Source organism: Lytechinus pictus, chromosome 12 (genome assembly GCF_037042905.1).
Source record: "Lytechinus pictus isolate F3 Inbred chromosome 12, Lp3.0, whole genome shotgun sequence".
Taxonomy (NCBI): domain Eukaryota; kingdom Metazoa; phylum Echinodermata; class Echinoidea; order Temnopleuroida; family Toxopneustidae; genus Lytechinus; species Lytechinus pictus.
Window position 1 is genome coordinate 11,952,187 of NC_087256.1, and position 19,787 is coordinate 11,971,973.

Below are 19,787 nucleotides of genomic sequence, written 5' to 3' on the forward strand. Positions count from 1 at the left end.
AGTATGTAGTTGAGTGTAGACCTATCATACTTCGGGTGTGTTCAATGTCGGTTTCCAAATTTAAACGGCAACATGAATTATGATTGAAACTTAATTACATAATGCCGATATCTACAAAGTGTGTGTTCAATGTCGTCCATTCCCGGTCATAAAAGTAAATGTCTTTCAAATCATGATTTGGAGGAAAATTTAAACGTCGAAAAAGATGCATTTGTAAACGTGATCAGCTCAGATTTTACGAATCTGAGCATCGCGAATTCCACATTGAACTCAATTTAGTTTTTTAACTTTATTAAATTTTGTCTCGCAGTGGAAACTTTCACAAGTAGGTGCCATTGACCTTTCTTGTGATGGGTCAAACTGCGCACTAAAACTGCGCTCACGAAAGCTGGAAATTTAAAGAGGATCAACAAAATATAATCAGCTTTAAATTTTCGACACTGAACAGTGCAACGCTGATCGTGTTTGTGTTCTGTATTTTGTAATTTAGTTTTCAATCATGATTCATTTTGCTGTTAAATTTTGAAAATCGACATTGATCACACCCTTAGCTAGTGTAAAGGAACTTTTCTCTTTACTATCTTCAGTGATCCCCCTGTACTTTTATTGCATTGCAAGCGTGTGTCTAGTTCCTGCATCACAAAGCCCAGTGACTGAATTTATGATTGATTTTAATGTTTTTCTGTATATTGTAGTAAATAGAAAGAGTCATAAAAATATTCTATTATCAATTGCTAATCTTTGCGTTAAGCAGCCCTGATATCTGCATTAATGACGGATGCATCACAGGCCAAAGGTTGCATTTGTAATATATTTGTGTTTCATAACAAAGTAAAGATTGTAAATGAAGAATTTCTTCATATCTTCTGTCAAGTTCAAGGTTCTCTGCTTATCTCTGAAAATTGAACATACTCTGGCTCGTTTGAGACAATATGAATGACACAATATATGTGTGAAGATAAAGATGATTAGTCTGTAAATCAGCCCTGTCACGTTATACTAGTAGCTCTTTACATGCACAAGTGTTATTTTGCTAAAATGTTCAAAATAACTTTTGGGTAGTGTTTCAGTGAAACCACTAGGCTTTTATTGTAAACCTGGTGGAAATGCTATTTTGTGTACAAAGTATGAAAAACAGTAGTTTTTATTTTGATATTAAAGATGTTTTAAGTAAGATTGATGCGATAAAAATCAATTATGAAATTTTCAGATGGGGCATCCTGTGTTGATCCACCATATGACCTTTCCCCAAATGAATGAAATGTATGACCCTTATAAAAATATTCAAAAAAAATAATGCACTCATGCAGAATGTACCTTTGGTTAGAAGAGAATTTTATATTGTCATAAACAAAACATTTTTAGGTCAAGTTCGCAAAAAGTCTTTTTGTTTAGAATATGGATATATTGAATTATAAAGTGTTGCGCATTACACTACTGCGCATGTTATGTAAAGCAATAGTCCAAAACAAATCAGACATTGCAGTGTGTTCAGATAATCTTTGAGATCAATACATTGCAGAAATAGTTGGCATTCTTGGGAGATAAGTGGATCAAATCAATGGACTTTACCCAATGACAAAGACTACCAACAGTTGTATAATAATCGCAGACTGTTACAAACAGGCTCAAAATAAAACACTTCAACTCATTGGAGATGATGACTGTAAACCATTGTTCAAACTTGGCATGCTATTGTCAATTTGGGATTAAATTGCAAGGTGCTACTGGTATCAGTCTTCCAGTCAAACTGAAGTGGGAGAATTAAGTAGGACCGTTAGATGATTTTGTGGTAGTCCCTAAAATTCCCCAGGCCATACATGTTCCTCTTTACTAGCCATGCTTGAGTGCCCTTTTTTTAGGATATCAGCATCCTCTCTCACAGTGTGAAAGACCGTGTTTAAACGAAGAGAAAGGCGTTGTGTTTTTCAATAGGCTTTATAACAATCACTGGCTGGCAAACGGTTATTCTTTGGAGTCTGTGATTACCTTGGAATAGCGTTGCATGCTTCTGGAAAGTGCAGTATTCCTGGACCTGGGCTATATTTGAAGCTATATAGGAATCATGGCTGTTGTGTGCAAGTCCGATGGATTTTTCTTTGTGGATTATGGAAGTGGTAGTGATAGCGTCATTGAAGATGATCGTGGTAATGATACCGACGATGATTATGATGATGATGCTGACGAGGATGAAGAGGAAGGTGAGCATTGTGCACAATAGAATATAATTTCCTTATAACATCACGATGTGTGTGTCAGCTTCTATCAAGACCATGTAGCCCAGGTGTTTTGGTCACTCAGTTCGAAATGAAATTCAAATTATTATTTATTCTCTATAGCCTGTTTTAAGTGTATAAAGACTTATGATGTGTAGGCCTATATTGCATATCATAATTTGCATGGATGATCATTAATTTGCTTGTTTCCTCATGAGCAGCTATTTTGTTTTTTACCCCATTTAAAATTAATAAGCATTTTTACTTTATTTCAAAGGAAATATCCTGTTCCAAATGTGCGAAAAATTATCTGTATGAGTATTGTCAATAATTTTTTTTTCCTGCGAGCAGTTGTTCCATTTTCAGCCCATTATAATATAAACGACCTATACTTCCTTTTTATGAAACCGAATGAACAGTAGATCTGTGATATTACAGTGATATTACAGAATACTGTATCCATTCTTATAACTAGAATATTTGGGACGAGTTCCTTTTGCGACCTCTACATTAGGGTTAGGGTGGCTGTCACAAGAGGAACTCTTTCAGAATTTTGTTGTATATTCTCGAGAAAAACAGAATTTATGTTTTTTTTTTATAGAATTGAAGGTGACAGTATTTGACAGTCAATATATAAGATTAGAATGTAGTGATTTGATACCGTGAAATACTGATAGTGAGAGACAGATTGTTTGAAGCATTGTACAATCTTTTGTAAAATCATAGACAGTACCATACATGCTTGTAAATCTGACATATATGTTTGCATTCAGCTTGGATAGTCTTCTATTTACTGTAACCAGGGGAGCTTTAAAGCAGCAGACTTTAAGTCAATAAAAGTTTTGTCTGAAGAGAAAATACTTGTGAAAAATCAGAGAAGAGTGCATATGATATACACAAGTAGTTTGAAATCAATCACAAATGGAACTAGTAATGATTATGTAGTATACATCACAACACATTATTTGTCCCATGTTATAACTGAGACTGGAGAACTTATTCAACGTGAATCCACAGCATCCATTTTGAAATCTGATATCAATCTCGCCAGCTAAAAAAGGGTCTCCTTAATTTTCCATTACAGCTTCAAAAGTAGGGTACTTTAGAATTTGAACTTGAGCCTTAAAAATTAAATTGAGGCCCTCTCTTGTTACTATGCTATCAAAAGTGAAACCGCCTGACACTGCCAATTTGCCAAGATGACGATGGAATGTTGCGATTCATTTCATTCCTTGGTTCAAAATGCACGGAATATGACACTCAGCTCTGTTCGAGTTGGTTTTGAGGTTTAAGCAGTGTTGATAGTTTCATGTCAGTTAGCCTTAAGGAATAATACTTGTGAGCTGAAACAGAAAAAACCTAAAAATCAATAAACCCTAAGCCAGAATGAAATTTGGTGATGTATCAAATGTTTGGATTATGGTTGACTATTTGAATTTTATCCATTTTCTTTGAGTCTTCATTGAAATTTGAAATTAACAGTTCATTCATATTAAGTGCTCTTTCGTGGTATCATTCATTTTTTTCCTTCTTAAGAGGCTCTTCGGACCACTATCTTGTATGTTCATCAGTGATTAAGAAACCTATCCATTTCTTTATTTTTCTATAATTTGAGACCTCATTCATTACAATGTAAGCTTTACTTGAATTAGTTACTTTTATTACTAGTAGTTTTTTTTAGATCATTTGTTTCAAGGATGTCTTTTAGGATATTGTCAGGAAATATAAATATTTCCTGGTGGAATCTTTTCCTTCTTTATTTATTTGACTTTGGGTTCAAACTTGAATGCCTTAGATTTTCCATAACCGAACACTGGTTTAAATGTAATTACTCGTATGAACTTACTGCTTCCTAATTATTCTTCTAATAACGTACAATACAGTTGGAAATGCTAACAGAACCATTGGAATTTTTATGACTATTTGTTCAAATACTTGCAGCTGTTTTCATAATCTTCAAGCTAGTTCTTCTTTAATGGTTCATTACTTTATAATTGTTGGATAAATTTGATTTAAAGCCCCTCCCTCACATTTCATAATTTCAATGAAGTAACTACAATATGATGGATGCTAGGAAAAGAAGAGCTTTAATATAAAAGTGGTTGTCAAAAAGCAACTTTGTTTATTTTCAACAATCTGTGGGATTCATTATGATTCGATTTTGCGAAACACAACTCGTAGTAAAGTTGCCTTATCCAAGGTATATTGCTCAAGTCAGCATTTGTGATTTATATTGTCTTACTCCTTTCCTTGCATTTGCAGTGTGTTCAGCAGGCCTTGGACAAGGCGGGTTCTTCATCAAGAATGGCAAGTACTACTGTGCCTCGGATTACCAGGACAACTATGGCACAAAGTGCAAGGCTTGCGGACAGTATCTTGAAGGAGAGGTGGTGACAGCCCTTGGCAACACCTACCACAAGTATTGCTTCGTCTGTGCAAGATGCGGGTAAGTGGCAACAAATGCTCTCTGTCCATTGTCTCTGTTCGTCAAGACCAATGGGTTCGGATGCTGCTATTGGCTTCTGAGGTCAATGGAAACCCTCAAGCCTGGAGATACAAGAGATACTGGCTGTGTTGTATATGGTTCACCAAAGTGGCCAAACCAACATGGTTGTCCATTGGGTACCTTAATCAAAGTCTGCACCAAATCTAGCCTGGATTCTAATGGGAATCTGGCTCAGTAATTATCTTTTCTGTTGTGATCCTCCAATTTCTGCATTGATAACGAGCCAGGGGATCAGGAAAGCTACTTTGAGATCCTGCATGCAGGAAGCCAGGATGGCACTTTTCTGATTGTATCTTAGGCTGACAGTCAAAATTCTCCTTTGGGATTATCATCAGCTTCACAGGTTGTTGGTCTAAAAAGTGGCTGTTTTGATGTTTCAGCCTTTCTTGTCCTGTGAATTGTGCATCACATAGGCTTACATGACTGTAGGAACAGTAGAATTCCTACAGAATCCATGTGCCAATATTTAACGGGTTTACTCGTACAAAATTTATGGGAACAATAGAACACAGTAGTCAACGAGTTAATGGGTTATTGTAGCAATGTAATGTTTGCTGACTTGGTTGAAGCAGGTCTTTATTTGTTGTGGTAATAAAAAACATACTTTTATGTTAGTTATTGACTCCTAAATGGAGTTCCGTGTTGTCATTGTTGTCCAAATTCCATTTACATTTTAATGTCAGAATGGGACTGCCCAGTTTGCTCTCTAGAGATGCAATATTATATATGATCATGATTCTTTTAATATAGATTTTGACATTCAGCATAAAATATGAGAACAAGTGTAAATAATCAAAAGATGCGTCCAGTTTTTGGTCCTCATGCCAACAAAATAAAATAGAATACACTTGTGTGATTGTACTTTCTCAAAATCACAAATATTTTAGAAATGTCACTTATATAGGTCGTGTCAGCGTGTATCAGCAACATGCAAATAGCAGCTGTGCCTTATGCTGTGGATGGAGGAAGATCTGTTGAAAAATGAGACGACTCTTGAGAATTTAGGGCTCTTTTTGGTGAAAGAAATAGCAGGATTGTCATAAAAATCTTGTTTTCGCCAGGCCATTACTCTTGGGGAGCTATAGTAGCCAAATATCTGAAAGGAATATGTATTTGTTAGATGAAATATGACCATTGGTATTTATGAGAGGAAAACGCAGGAGTTTTAAAGATGATGTTTGTTGGGTAATCATGTTGGAGAATAACCTTCTGAGATACCAGAATATTACAACTAGGAATAAACTCGGATTAAAGTAAAAGATATACTATATATATATATAGTGTGTATAGTTTTACTAATAGGATAGTATATGAACATTCATCATACTAGTATCAAAGGCAGTAGGTTCCTTAAGAGTTTAAAATACTATAAAACTGGCATATCAAGCAGTATGTGCCTATACATGCCAAAATTCTAATCCCTGAAAACCTAATGTCACAACTTTTTATTCCAAATTATCAGAGCGATGCAAAGTTGGCTTAGATATGGCAGTAGGTAATAAATACATCTGCATAAAAGTACACGTCAACTATTTCAAAGCCTTTCCAGAAAACGAAAGAAATCTTTTCATGATGAGGTGTCTCATTCAGATTAATAAATGACCCAAATATTTATTGTAAGCCGTTGAGAAATATTCTTTAGGAGAATTGTAAATTTTGCAGAAATATGTCAAGTATTCACACGTGGGCTTTTCAAATTTTGATTGATTATATTTTGTATTATATTCTTCCAGTGGATGAATGAAGGTATTTTGAGTGGGAATTAGTTTTGACAACTGGATCTAAATGGAGGAAGTTTTCCAATTGCGCAAACAATATTGTCACTTATAATACACTGAGACCATTGACCCCTCTTATATAAGCTGTAAACATTGTTAAAATTGCAATATTGAATGAGTCATATTTCCTTGGCAAATTTCTCCTGGAATGTGTGACTTTGTGTTTCAAAATGGAAAGAAAAACCAACTCGGTGTTATTAATTTCGACTGTAATTTATGATCTTTATTTCAATTTTGTAAGAATTTTGTTTGAGACTGTGGTAATATTTTAATTAATATGATGGTTTTAGGTTCAGAATATTATGAGGAAAGTGAGATTATATACATGTATGTGCAGATGGGAGCAATTCTTTGAATCATCATAAATTTTCTTTTCAATTTCCATGATCATGAATATAAATCTTCTGTCCGAAGATCATATTGTAGAGAAGATTATACCTTCTTCATATGACCATTCAAAAGTTATTGACATTGTACATATTTTGAGACTGTATGGGATTTTTCAATCAGTCCCAAAACCAAAGTTTGTTTTGTATCTATTATAGACACATAAATTTATTAAAAGTGAACAAACTTTGTACAGTCCCTTAATAAAGTCCCTTAATAAAGTGCAAGCAAAGGCCTTGTCATTGCTACATGCTTTGTTAGTTGTAAAGTATTTATAATTGATTTTTAAAATTGATTACACTTAAAGTTATATATAACTCTCTGCTGTTGCTGTGTTCTACCTTTATGAATAGTATCATGTTTTCATCTGTTCTTTCCCTAGTATATTGGCATCTCATTCAAACTGTCAATGTTTGAAATACTAGTATTTTTTTTCTCTTTACTTTTTCATCATGCAAAATTGAAATTTGTGGTGTTTTCTTCAAGATTTGGTTTATGTTTTCATTTAAAAATGATGAGTTTGATTTGCATGATTCTTTCCATTTATAATTTGAGCCTCTCTTCCAATGATTCTCAGAGTTTAATTCTCTAGCCTTTTCCCCACAAAGATTTTGTCATGCTGTTTTTATTTTATATTTCATTAATTAAATAGAATAATTAAATTGTCATTCTTTCCGTTATTTATGGTTATGTTATGATTTATGTTTTATTTGTTTCATTTCATGATTTTTTTATGGTTTTACTTTCTTTTATCCCCATTTATTTTCTCCTCATTCTCCTATGATCCTACCCATGCTTGAATTATCCTTTTGAAATTTCCTCGTCTGATGTCTGTTTGTGTTTTAAAAAAAATATGAATTTTGTGAGAGAATCTGTTGTGGTCTTGTTTGCTGTATTTCCTATTTTTTGTCCAACATTGTGTTATGAAAAAAAAAAATCTGTCATTTATTGTGTGTTTGTATGTTGAGTGTTTTCCTCTTTTTCCTTATTTTACAATTTCATCTTCTGGCAAATATTCCCTCATTGAAACTAACAAACACATTTAAAACCTGTGACCGAATGACCTGCAATGACCCCCTAATGACCCCATGTGACCTCACAGGCACGCTTTCGTTGGGGGTGAGGATGTCTCCTATGACCCGGTCACCAACTGCTGTCTGTGTCTCCAGTGCCAGCGTATCACCGAAGCTACAGGGTAAACAAACAAACAAATAAACAAACATACCAACAATCAAATGATATAAACAAACTCATATTCACCTTCTATTTCTAACGGGAGCATGACTTTTTTTTTATTCGTTTCACTGTCTTTGTCTAATGCAGTGCTTTTGCGCTCTCATACTCAGATATTCATTAAATGTTGTCACATTCATTTTAATGCTTGTAGAAATCATTTTGGAAGTGAAACTGAATGCTTGCCATTACCATTGCCATTATCATGGTATTGTCTTATGTGTCCCTCTGTTCTCTTCTTTTGAGTGTTTTGTGAGTTTGTGACAAATAATTACTCTGGTTTCTTAATTCTTACCTGAATTTCATGAGTTTGCTGCTTTATACCCCTACATGTAGATAATCCTTTCATTTTCTGTTAATATAAGCTGCCTGTTTAATACATAGCATGAATTACTATTATTCAACCAATTATTGTAAAAGTACTTACTAATTTGATTACATGCTGCAATTATGTATTTATGATTAATTCACATTTAATAAAAAGGAAACAAATCCACTTTACCGCCAGGTTCTTGCGGTCTACATTTCCATGTATTAGACATCAGATTTTCAACAAATCTAAATATACAGGAACTCGTTGCTTAATTGTATAAAGTCTTTAGTGCTATCATGAAGTTGTTGGGGGGTAATTAGCAAATATCTGCATCCAAACAGGTAATATGTCACTAAGGGTGTGTTTATGCTTCCATTGCTGAGACAGAATCAGCGTTTTCAAACGTCGTTTCAGAATGCCGATCGCAAACCTGGTTCTGGGAGTGCCGTTTCTGCTTAATTTTTCAGAGGCGAAATCGCAATCTGCAGCTGGCTTCGCATCATAATTTTAATTGAGCACGAAAGCGAGGTAAAATTTGGTGCGCCCTTTTTCGATTTTTTTTCTTCTGAGTGTTGTTATGGTCGATTATTATTTTATTTAGATTATGAATCAATGGGGCAATGATTTCTTTTTAGAAACTTCATATTAACATTTTTGCTCAGCACTATGTTTGTAGCAGCGTCATTTATTTATCAAAAGATATTAAAAATGAATAAGAATGGATTCCAGATGCGTCCTCGAAAGTTTGCCCAAAATAACCCTTTGCAGATCATGCCAAACATTCTCTTCTCATTTTAATTTGATTATCAATCAGTGAGGTAACTCTATCCATTTATCACTGATGACATTCCATCCGTCCTCAACTCAATTACTCTCTTGGGCTCCCATCTTTATTAGAAACGAAATTCTCAGATTTGGCTCTTCTTTTTTTCTTTTAATCTCATGAAATGTCGACACATGGCGGATCATCAGTCAATTAATGCCTCCTCATTAAAGACAATGTTCTGAGTTGATGCAGCGCTTCTTACTCTGACATTTCATTTCCTGATAAATTGATTGTCAGTGAGCAGGTTCCTCTTATTTAATGAAGAAACAGATGAGGGAGGGGGGGGGTAAGGGATAGGGTAAGGGTAAGGGATTAAGTAGGGATAACATTGGATAAGGAATGGATTAGTGGTAAAGAATGGGGTTGGGATAAAGATTAGGATGGGGTAAGGAATGGTTATGTAAAATAATAGGTACTTGGGGTACAATAAGGGAGTGATAGAAAAGTTCATAAAGTGGGGGTATAAGTACGGGCAGAAGTGAAGGAGTTGAGGCAAGAATGTGCAAATGTATTAGTATAGTAGATTGTGAAGGGCTGACTAACAATTATGTCATATGCAGGGGGGAGGGGTAGAGAGAATAGGAGGGAAGATATAAAGTGTATGATTGATGGGGCGGATGATGAAACTTCGAGGGTGTGGTTATAAGGCAGGTGGATGATACATGTAATGAAGGGTTTGTTACAGTGGCGTAACTACGGGGGGGCATGGGGGGGCACGTGCCCCCCCAATCGGCTGACCCCAAAAAAAAAAAAAACGGGGAAAAGGAGAAAAAGAGAAAAGGAAGAGGAACGTAGCGGGAAAGAAGAAATTATTATTCATTATAATTGTATATTGTATTATAATCATGTTATATTATTTTACATAAAAAACATTTTTATCATAACTTTATGAAACATAATTTGCTCAGGGTCCATGTCTTCATTGTTCCTGGTGCTCGCATTGTCTGTTTAAAGAAATATATAAACCTGTTGTACGAAAACCTCCCGTTTTCAAGTCAATATACACCAAATATATTATTGTTTTATGTAGTGACATATGGTTCTTTTTCATGACTACTTAAAGTGATTGCCCCATGTTAAGGTCTTAATATAGAACATTTCCTGTCCGTGATTACATTCGCTTCAGTGAATTGGTGAGATATGTCTGCTCTCCATGAATTCCTAAAATCAGTCCTTGAAATGTTCCTTTTTCTGATCTAAATATCCAAAATTTTCAGCTCGCGCTTCGCGCTCGCATCATTTGGTTAGTGAAATACGTATGGTCTTAGTGAATTCCTACAAACAAGCCTTAGACTGCCCCGCTTCAGGCCTGAATTATCTAAATTTTCAGCTCGCGCTTCGCGCTCGCAATATTTGATTAGTGAGATGCGTATGATAATCATTATTACATTGACTACAAAAAGTGCTTCATGTGTTCAGATGTAATTCTAACAAATCAGCAAGCGCTTGGCACTCGCATTACATGACTATAGTGAGATATGTATACTCTTAATGGATTCCTTAAAAAAAAATCCTGTTTTGGGTCAATATATACGCAATTTTCAGCTCGTGCTTTGCGCTCGCATCATTTGGTTATTGAAATACGTATGGTTTCGCGAATTCCTACAAACAAGCCTTAAATTGCCCCTCTTCATGTTTGAAATTCATATTTTTTTAGCTCGCGCTTCACGCTCGCAAAATTTGATTAGTGAGATGCCTATGTTATTCATGATTAAAATGACTACAAGTGTTTCATATGTGTTTGAATTTAACTCTAACAAAATCAGCAAGCGCTTGGCGCTCGCATTAGATGACTATGGTGAGATATGTATACTATTAAGAGATTCCTAAAATATAGTCCTTAAGATCTCCCTGTTTGGGATCAATATATACAAAAATTTTCGGCTCGCGCTTCGCGCTCGCATTGTTATTAGCAAGACAGGTACGTATCATGATCACAAAAATTCGATTATAAAGTCCATTTTTAGGTCTGAATATCAAAAATTTTCAGCTCGCGCTTCGCGCTCGCATTATTTGATTGCTGAGATGCGTATGTTATTCATGATTACAATGACTACAAGTGCTTCCTTAAAATGTCTCTATTAGGTCAGTATACCTGACAACTGAGCGCGCTTCGCGCGCTCACTAAGTGATTCAAAATTTTTGCTGGTGCCCCCCCAATGCCGTGACCCACGGTACGCCACTGGTTTGTTAAATAAAAATGTTCATTATTAGCAGAAGGGGGAGTACAGAATATAATAAATTAAATGTAGATTAGATGTAATTTTATATTTTTTGTGTATGATAATTGGGGTCGGAATCAATAGAAAGAAGAGTAATCCATATATAGGCAAGGGAATCGTACACAGTTGTAAAGTATTTATGAGTAGAAATTAGTTCATATCTGAAGGAGATGTCCCGATTTAAAGATATATCTTTCATCTGTTCTTGACATCTACTTGAGGGTTGAAATTGAGATTTGTTAATGGTTTTCCAGTTGCCATATCTGGTTCTGACGTGAGAGACAATATGTTTTGGACTTCATCATGACTACCTCTGCAGGGCCCCGTTACAGTAAGAGTTGCAATCAAACACAACTTGATCTTTAACCCCAAATACACATGTATGGGGACTTTTCGCTTGATTTCTTGAGAGTGATTTAAACGAATCCTTCCTCAACGGGCCTGAGATAATTCTTTTCCCTGATAGACATATTCTGAAAAAAGAATTTATGGAAATGTAATCATTTTTGTTTACTTGTCTCACTACATGTACATGGATCTACATGTAGGGACACATTTTGTCTCATGTGATTATAATTGAATATAAGCTCATTTTAAAGGACCTGTTTAAATAATTTCTCAATTTTTTCTTTCTCCAATATTTTCTCCTTTTTGATAATTTTACAAATTTTTCTTTGTTGTATCCATCATGAAAAAATGGAATAGCATAAAAACTTATCCCCTTACTTGGATACTCTTGTGAAAAGGGAAAGAATGAATCTTACTAAATGGTAAATTTTGAAATTAAAAAATAGTGACCGATTAATAAATCAATTTTTAGCAGTCAGTTGTATTGTTTATTCTCAACAGGCATAGTCTTCAATTGCCAATATCTAATGCAACATGTTACTTTTGTATTATAAACAAAATATTTCAACGTATAAATTTTGTAAAACGTGCAGATCCAATATCCAGTTGAAAATACCCCAAATATGGTAAAACCAATGTCAAAAGTCAAATAATAGGCAGCTGCTTCTTAAAAGATAAACAATCTTGTCATCTCGTCTTCTAGATGATACAGGCATATGTAGGAAAATCATCGGCAGCAACATTCTCCCCTAGATATCTATTTGCATCCAATCTATCTCATTTCCTTTCTTCGCCATTATCTAGTTCAACCGCAAATTCTCCTCCCGATGAGCTCCCCCTTTTTCAAATTTGTCTTTTGGATTTGGTCAATTTTCTTGGCCCCATCATTTGTAAATTCATATGTCGCATTCAAATCTAGGAAAATGGTTTTTGTGGGATCAGGATAAGGTCATGGATGATGTTGTCGAGACAGGTATATGACTGATGATTGCAGTAACAAATCATAGAGGTATGAAAGGACTTTTGTTTTACCATTTACGTTAATCAAGTGAAGCTGTGATAGTTAATACCCATGAAAGGTATTCTTTTTCAGAGATCATCACTTGTTTGAAATTGTTTCTGATCGGTTTGATTGTTCAAGAAAGTCTATATTGAAAATGTTCATTCAAATTTATGAGTTTGTGAAGTCTTTGAAAACCCCCTTTCTATTTACCGATTGTCGGTATTAATCATTAGTCTTCTTTTGAGAGAAAATGAAGTCTTCTTCACACTTTCTCTAGCTGCCCCCAGGATTTTTGATAAATGTCCAACCATTTAGTCTCAACTAACTGCAATGATGTCAGGATTAGATTTCTTATGTGTTAACGTGAAATTCCAACATTATCAGGATAAACACACAGGTACATCATCATTTAACTCACTTAATCCATGAATGCAAGATTTACCCAACATAACTGTACAATAGTTATAAAGAATCTATAAATGCATAGAGTGTGATCATAGATGAATTGGAATTATTACAGACAAAATGATTAAATTCCATCATTAATGAGAAAAAAATGTGATTTTTGCTACTGCTCTATTCATAAGATGAACACTACTCTCTTACTTGCTCACAGTGTCAATTTATCCTCCATGGTCTATACCCTAAAAACAGGAATAAATTATTTCTATTTCCCCAGAGTTTTCATTGACAGATCCTGTTCCTAATTTGTCGGCAATTCACATCCCCAGTATCTTTCACTAATTTATGCCCATCTTAAAATAATATCACAAAGGATTCATTCTTACACTGGGATGAATGAGTCTTTGTGGCATGCGATAGGGATAAACATTATGTTTCAATTGGTACTCGTGTTTCAGAAATTAAGGGAAAACTTTATATGTAATTATTGTGATATCTTGGAATCATTATATTGATTAATATTAGAACCTAAGGATTATTTAAGTTTATTTCTAGTTTCTCATAACAACATTCGATTCAATTCATTTCAATAACAACATTATAATAATATCATAGGGTATATATCAATGATAGTAATAATATGCAACAATGTTTTCAAGTGTTGCATACTATTAACCCAGCTTTAACACGGCTGCAAGGTATTTTCAAGGTATTATTGTGACAGCCACTACATATGTCTCGATGTATAGGACGAGAAGCATCAAAGAGGTAAAGAAATGATGAAGATGTGAGAGGAAGTATGCCAAAATAGCTTCTAAAAAGTATAGGTGTTCCTCATAATTTCATAGCATTTCTTTAATAAAGGGGAATCCAACCCAAATAAAAACTTGTTTTTATAAGAAAGAGATAAATCAGACAAGTTGATATGTGAAAGTTTGAACAATATTGGACAAACAACAAGAAAGTTATGAATTTTTAAAAGTTGTAAATATTGGTAATCACTATACTCATGGAGACTTCAAATTGGCCACATATGGGATGTCGTATGATGTAAGGCAAGGACTTCTCTTCCATGTACTCCACTACATATTATGGCTAAAATGTAATTTTCCCCCGAAAAGTTTTATTTCAAATGACATTTTTCTTTCATGAGGACATTAAACAATATACTACCTGGGATATATTTAGATTACTGACCCAGGGGAATGGGTACTTAAGAGAAAACCACAAAACCCTGATAATAAAGTACATGGCCTATGGGAAAGTTGTCCTTGCCCCTTGTCATAATTTACTTACCAAGTTGCCAGTTTGAAATCTACATACTATTAGTGATCTCAATTTTAAAGCAGCTATAACTTTCTTTATTGCTTGTCCGATTTCTTTCAAACTTTCACCATTCTGTTTAATTTATTTTTCTCCCTCCAAACACAACATTTTATGGCCAAGGCTGGATTCCCCTTTAAGGACTGTTTGAGTGCTTGAGCATGAGAAAAATGCCTCTTTTGATCAAGTCTCATTCAGTATTGATTTTCATAAGGCCATCATTCTCACCATCTTGTCATACTATTCATCCCCATGTCTGGGACCAATGTGTCTTCAACTGTAGACACACCTACATTAATTGAGTCAAGCAAATATTGTCTCTTTTCCACTGACAATGTTGCCGTACTTATTTGCTCCAAGCTCAAGTTCAACCACTGGTCTTGAATGTAGATTATCAAAAGTTTTGTCTTTCTTCAGTTTGAATTGTATTCTTTTTAAATATTGATGATTTAATTTACATAGGATCGAGTTGCTTGACCCATTGTCAACTGCATTTTGATTTCATAAAAAAAAAATATTTGAGGCTTTGTATGTGGACTGCTTGGTGTTGGTAGATAGCAGTTTAATACAGATCGTCAGGTTACCTGAATGGTCAGATAAAAATTAAAAAAAAATCGAGAATACCATGTCTACTTATACTGTACATCAATATATAATTGAGAAAACTGAGCAATTCATTGGATTATAATTTGAAAATGACAGATTTTGTAGATTTTTAAATACAAATTAAGGTTTTAGAATGTTCTGTCATCACTGATTTATCCTTCATAAACTTGAGTATTTTCATGTGATTTGAAATATTACATAGTTTTTAGAATAGACAACAAATTAAGAGACAACATCAGTTCAATGCATTTGAGGAGTGAGTTCAGTGGGAAGGGGGTTGGTGGGGGGCATGCATCTTCTGAAGATATGAAATCCTTTAGCCTAACTCCTTTTTTTGTTGGGTGGGGGTTAATTTTTTAATAATCGCTTCCTAATCATGCTGCTGAGTTTATCATACTGATGTGAAGAGTGGCCATGTTTAGATAAACAGTCAGCATGTCTAGTCTAGTTCAATGCATTATAAAGACTTTCGGGGTATCATCAAGATTATACTCTAAATGAAGCTCTTTTGGTTACTTGGTGTAACACCAATTCCATTTTTTATGATATCATATGAACGAGTAAAAAATGCTTAACTCAATTAGATGAGGGTACAATGTTTGAGATAGGTTGAAAGAGAGGCGACTCTATCTTAACGGCGCCCTCGCACGTAATCTTTCACACGTAATCTGGTACGTCCCTGTGGAGACGATAAAAGATGTGTTACCATATGATCCTGTTTTGACCGAATCTCGAGAGGCAAAGTTTGCTCTGTAAATTGATGAAAATGGGATGAGGATTTGGACAATACAGGATGGAGTCTAGATTCTCAACAATTCCTCTCCTGCAGCAGTGTCGTCTTGTGTATGTACATGTATGCCTTCAGCATGTTCAGGAAAAGATGGTATTGGTGATTATTGAAGAACTCCCACTTCTCTTATCCAGTAGTGGCCAACTAACAACTTCAATAATGTTATACCTCTGTCATAGGTTTGACAAAATTTGTATTTTTGTTGAAAAGTATACATTGAGTATGTACTAATCAACTAACTATAGCTATTAATAAATTAGTTTTGTATTTGTTCATGAATGATACCACTGAGTCTTTAAAGTATATCCATGCATGATACTGTGTTGATTAATGAATCAATTTAAATTGATCATTTCATAAAGTGTGCATAAGTGGATGGAAAAAAAAGTATTTGATGATGAATTAGAATTGAAGTACTCACAATTTTAATGTTAGTTAATTAATAGTTTATGTATCATAATTTCTTTCTTGTGCACTAAAGACATTTATCAAACATTTATAACTATTATCATGTAATTAGAAATGGTCAAACTATGAAACAAATTTGAAACTATGCAAATCTTTTCAGTAGTAACTATGCATGTCAATTTTGTGTGGCATTAATATGTAATATCATCAGCAGGAAGCACTTAAACCTTCCTATGTAAATCATGATTTTGCCACTCTCTACCCAGGTGTAGATACACAGGTGTTTGAATGAACTGGTTCCTTTAAAAGCTGTGAAATTTGCTATCTCAGCCCAGTCATATTGGAGCACTAAGAATAGCATGGTTTGTTGGTTATGGGCATTTAGTACTGAAGTAGGACCCCCATGATATGGACTTTGATTTATTACCTGAATCAGGTTTCAAAATATTTATTAAGTGAATTTCCCAACAACCTTGTCAATTACCTGTTGAATGCCAATGAACTGTTTGGCTTGTTTGCATACAATGTATGAGAAAATATTGACATATAATGAATGTGTGTGATTTTTGTGGTATTATTATTGAATAAACCAACAATTCCCCCATGGCTATTCAAAAAGAAGAAGAGTGTTTTTTGTTAATGAAGAAGATGTTGATATTTCTTTTACAGAATTTAATTAAATGGAAATGAATTTTGTTCAACCACATATATATGAAAACAATCTCATGACTCACATTCTCATAAAATGAATTGATAAGAATATAGTTAAACATATCATATCATAAAGCAAATAACATGAATAACTTCACAGCACATTAAAAAATATGAATAGACACGTTCGATTATTCCATATGACATCAAATGTACGCACCTTTCTTTGATTTAGAATACGTAAAATGGCAAGGCTTTCTTTATGGTGGTTTACTGGAACTCTATTCAACCATTTGCATGGAAAATGATATTACCAACAAAAAACGTATTGGGTTGTGTGGTCTATGTGCTTGTTGTGCATGAATGAAGAGGGTGGGGTTTCAAAACTTAAATTGGAATGTAATAACTGGGCTAATTTTGTTCCTATTTATTGACATAAATACACATGATGGTTGAATTATGTATGGTGATGTCTGAAACCTTTGTATATGATTCTGTGAAATTCATCATATTTATATTTTTTGAGATATGGTAATGAAAGGGAAGCAAATATCCATGCAAACAAGTAAAGTGAGACTAATACATTTGTTGTTATAATTAATGTGGGCTAATTTTGGATGCAGTACATCTTTTTTACAATAACAAAAATATAAACAACTTTGAAATGATGATGAAAATGCTGAAGATTGTTCTTATGCGCAAAAACCTGTGCCTTCAGTCAACAGCATGCATTCTTTTGCCATTTATTTCACAAAACGAAAAGGTCTTGGAAATTATAAGGAAGAAACCTGCGAATGGATTTTTAATCGTATCAATTCTGTCTTTCTTTCTATGTTTCTCCAGGGTTCCGCTACCTCCAGGAGAGAAAGTCACGTACGATGGAAAGGACGTCATGTGCGACACCTGTAATGTTCCAGGATTGTCGAACGACAAACGGAATAGGGAAACCCAGAGCAAGGCCAACGGAATCATCCCGGAGAAAGCTAGAGAAACATCATCTTACCCAGGAGCTATCAGTGAGTACACTTGGTCCTTGTAACAAGTTCTTGGACCAATTTGGTCCTCTTTGACTGCACTGCAAAAACTCCGGTGTTGATTTAACACCAGCCCGGAATCTATATATGTCCACACCGCAGAAGTATTGAAAGAACACCAGTTTGGAATCAAACCGATGCTGTTTTAATCCTAATTAGTGTCGTATAAACACCCATCTGGTGTTAGACCAAAAGGAAACTGGTGTTGTTTAACACTTCTCTGGTGTGGACATATATAGATTCCGGGCTGGTGTTAAATCAACACCAGAGTTTTTGCAGTGTGCTGTGGATCAAGGTTTCATTGACTCATCTGGCTATGGAATGTGTGCTTGCTGTAGACCTAGATTGACAAATTAACACAAACTTGTACCAGCACTACTTGTGCGTCGATTCTTTCAATATTCATTTTGATCAAGTTCCATTTTTTAAAGGTGAAATCACATGAATAACTTCATATCTCATAAAGTGTGTAGATCAAACACCCTAAAAAATTCAGAAGCTTGAAATGAACAGAGACTCCATAACATACATGACAGTATAACATGATGGCAAATAGCCTCATGCTCTCAATGTCAAATCGGTCACCATCAATGTTCTACATCATCTCTTTCAGCATCAAATTCTTTCTATAGAAATCATTTCATCAATTCTCTTTCTTAAACAAAAAAAATCTTCCTACTGGATTCCCATTTCATCTCCATGTTCTCATTATGGAAATCACATTGATTTATATTTACTACAGATTAACTGTATGAAAAGTATTCCACCCCATGTATGTTGCATCTGAGGAATTATACACACTGACAGGGCAAATATTGTGTCAAGAAGAGAAAATATGATACTTAATCTTATATTCTTGACTTCAACTTCATTTTGGCAAGACCTTATCAAGTTTTCTGATGGAATAAAGACCAATATTTAAGGCTGTTACTTCTGTAAGGCACTTTTGTTGATAGATGGGTGTGCATAAACCCCTCTGTTTGTCCCTCTTCTTACACAGAGTCCGAGATAAGATAGGGGATATAACGCCATGACAGGTTGATTGACGAGTTGCCTCGTTAATGTGTATTACATCCGTAGATAGTACACACGCATGTCCCTCTATCCACAAACCGCCATTACCAAGAAATTTAAAGAACGTGCTTGCTTGTGTTTGAAAATATAATTGTAAGAAATAAAACAGGATTTGTTAAGGCCCCAAATCCTCTTCAAATCAAATGTTGGAAGTGCAAAAATTGAACAACAGGAAAACCTGTTCACCCCTTTCCAAAAAAAATTACACGTTATGCTTTTATAATCTGTGGAATAAATGTTAACCACAAAATGATACAGCAAAATATGTATATATATATATATCATACTGAATTAAACCAGTATACTGAAATGTCATCCACAGTTTTTTTTCTCTCTATAGGTAATATGATATTCATAATATCATTAAAATTATGATAGCAGGAGTGTTTGCATACATACAGTTAATGTGCCAGATAATTGGTGGTTGATATGAACAATGGTTGGTGACAAAGGATCCATGGACTTTAGTCTCAACAAATAGTTTATGAAATGTCGGCCCTCGTACCTTTGATATTTTTAGAGTACACTCTTCACATTCACACTCAGTATATTCCATGTGAGTCTGGCTGAAATAAGTAATTATGATCAAGAACGTTATGTTTTCAATTCAAACAGGCATCATTATTTGAACAAAACAGAAATAGGTTCTCTGTAGACCAATTAAAGA

General features: G+C 34.4%; 1 protein-coding gene across 2 annotated transcripts in view; it reads left to right on the forward strand.

The window, feature by feature from the left end:
- The first annotated feature begins 1,577 nt into the window (after positions 1-1,577).
- The window catches only part of LOC129273532 (actin-binding LIM protein 2-like), a 50,490-nt gene continuing 32,280 nt past the window's right edge, over positions 1,578-19,787 (forward strand). For both annotated transcript variants that reach the window (XM_064107793.1, XM_064107794.1), the window contains exons 1-4: positions 1,578-2,201; positions 4,479-4,662; positions 7,990-8,082; positions 17,856-18,028. In XM_064107793.1, coding sequence (XP_063963863.1) covers positions 2,066-2,201; positions 4,479-4,662; positions 7,990-8,082; positions 17,856-18,028 — 586 coding nt within the window. In that variant the 5' untranslated portion in view covers positions 1,578-2,065. The remainder of the gene's footprint in view (positions 2,202-4,478; positions 4,663-7,989; positions 8,083-17,855; positions 18,029-19,787) is intronic.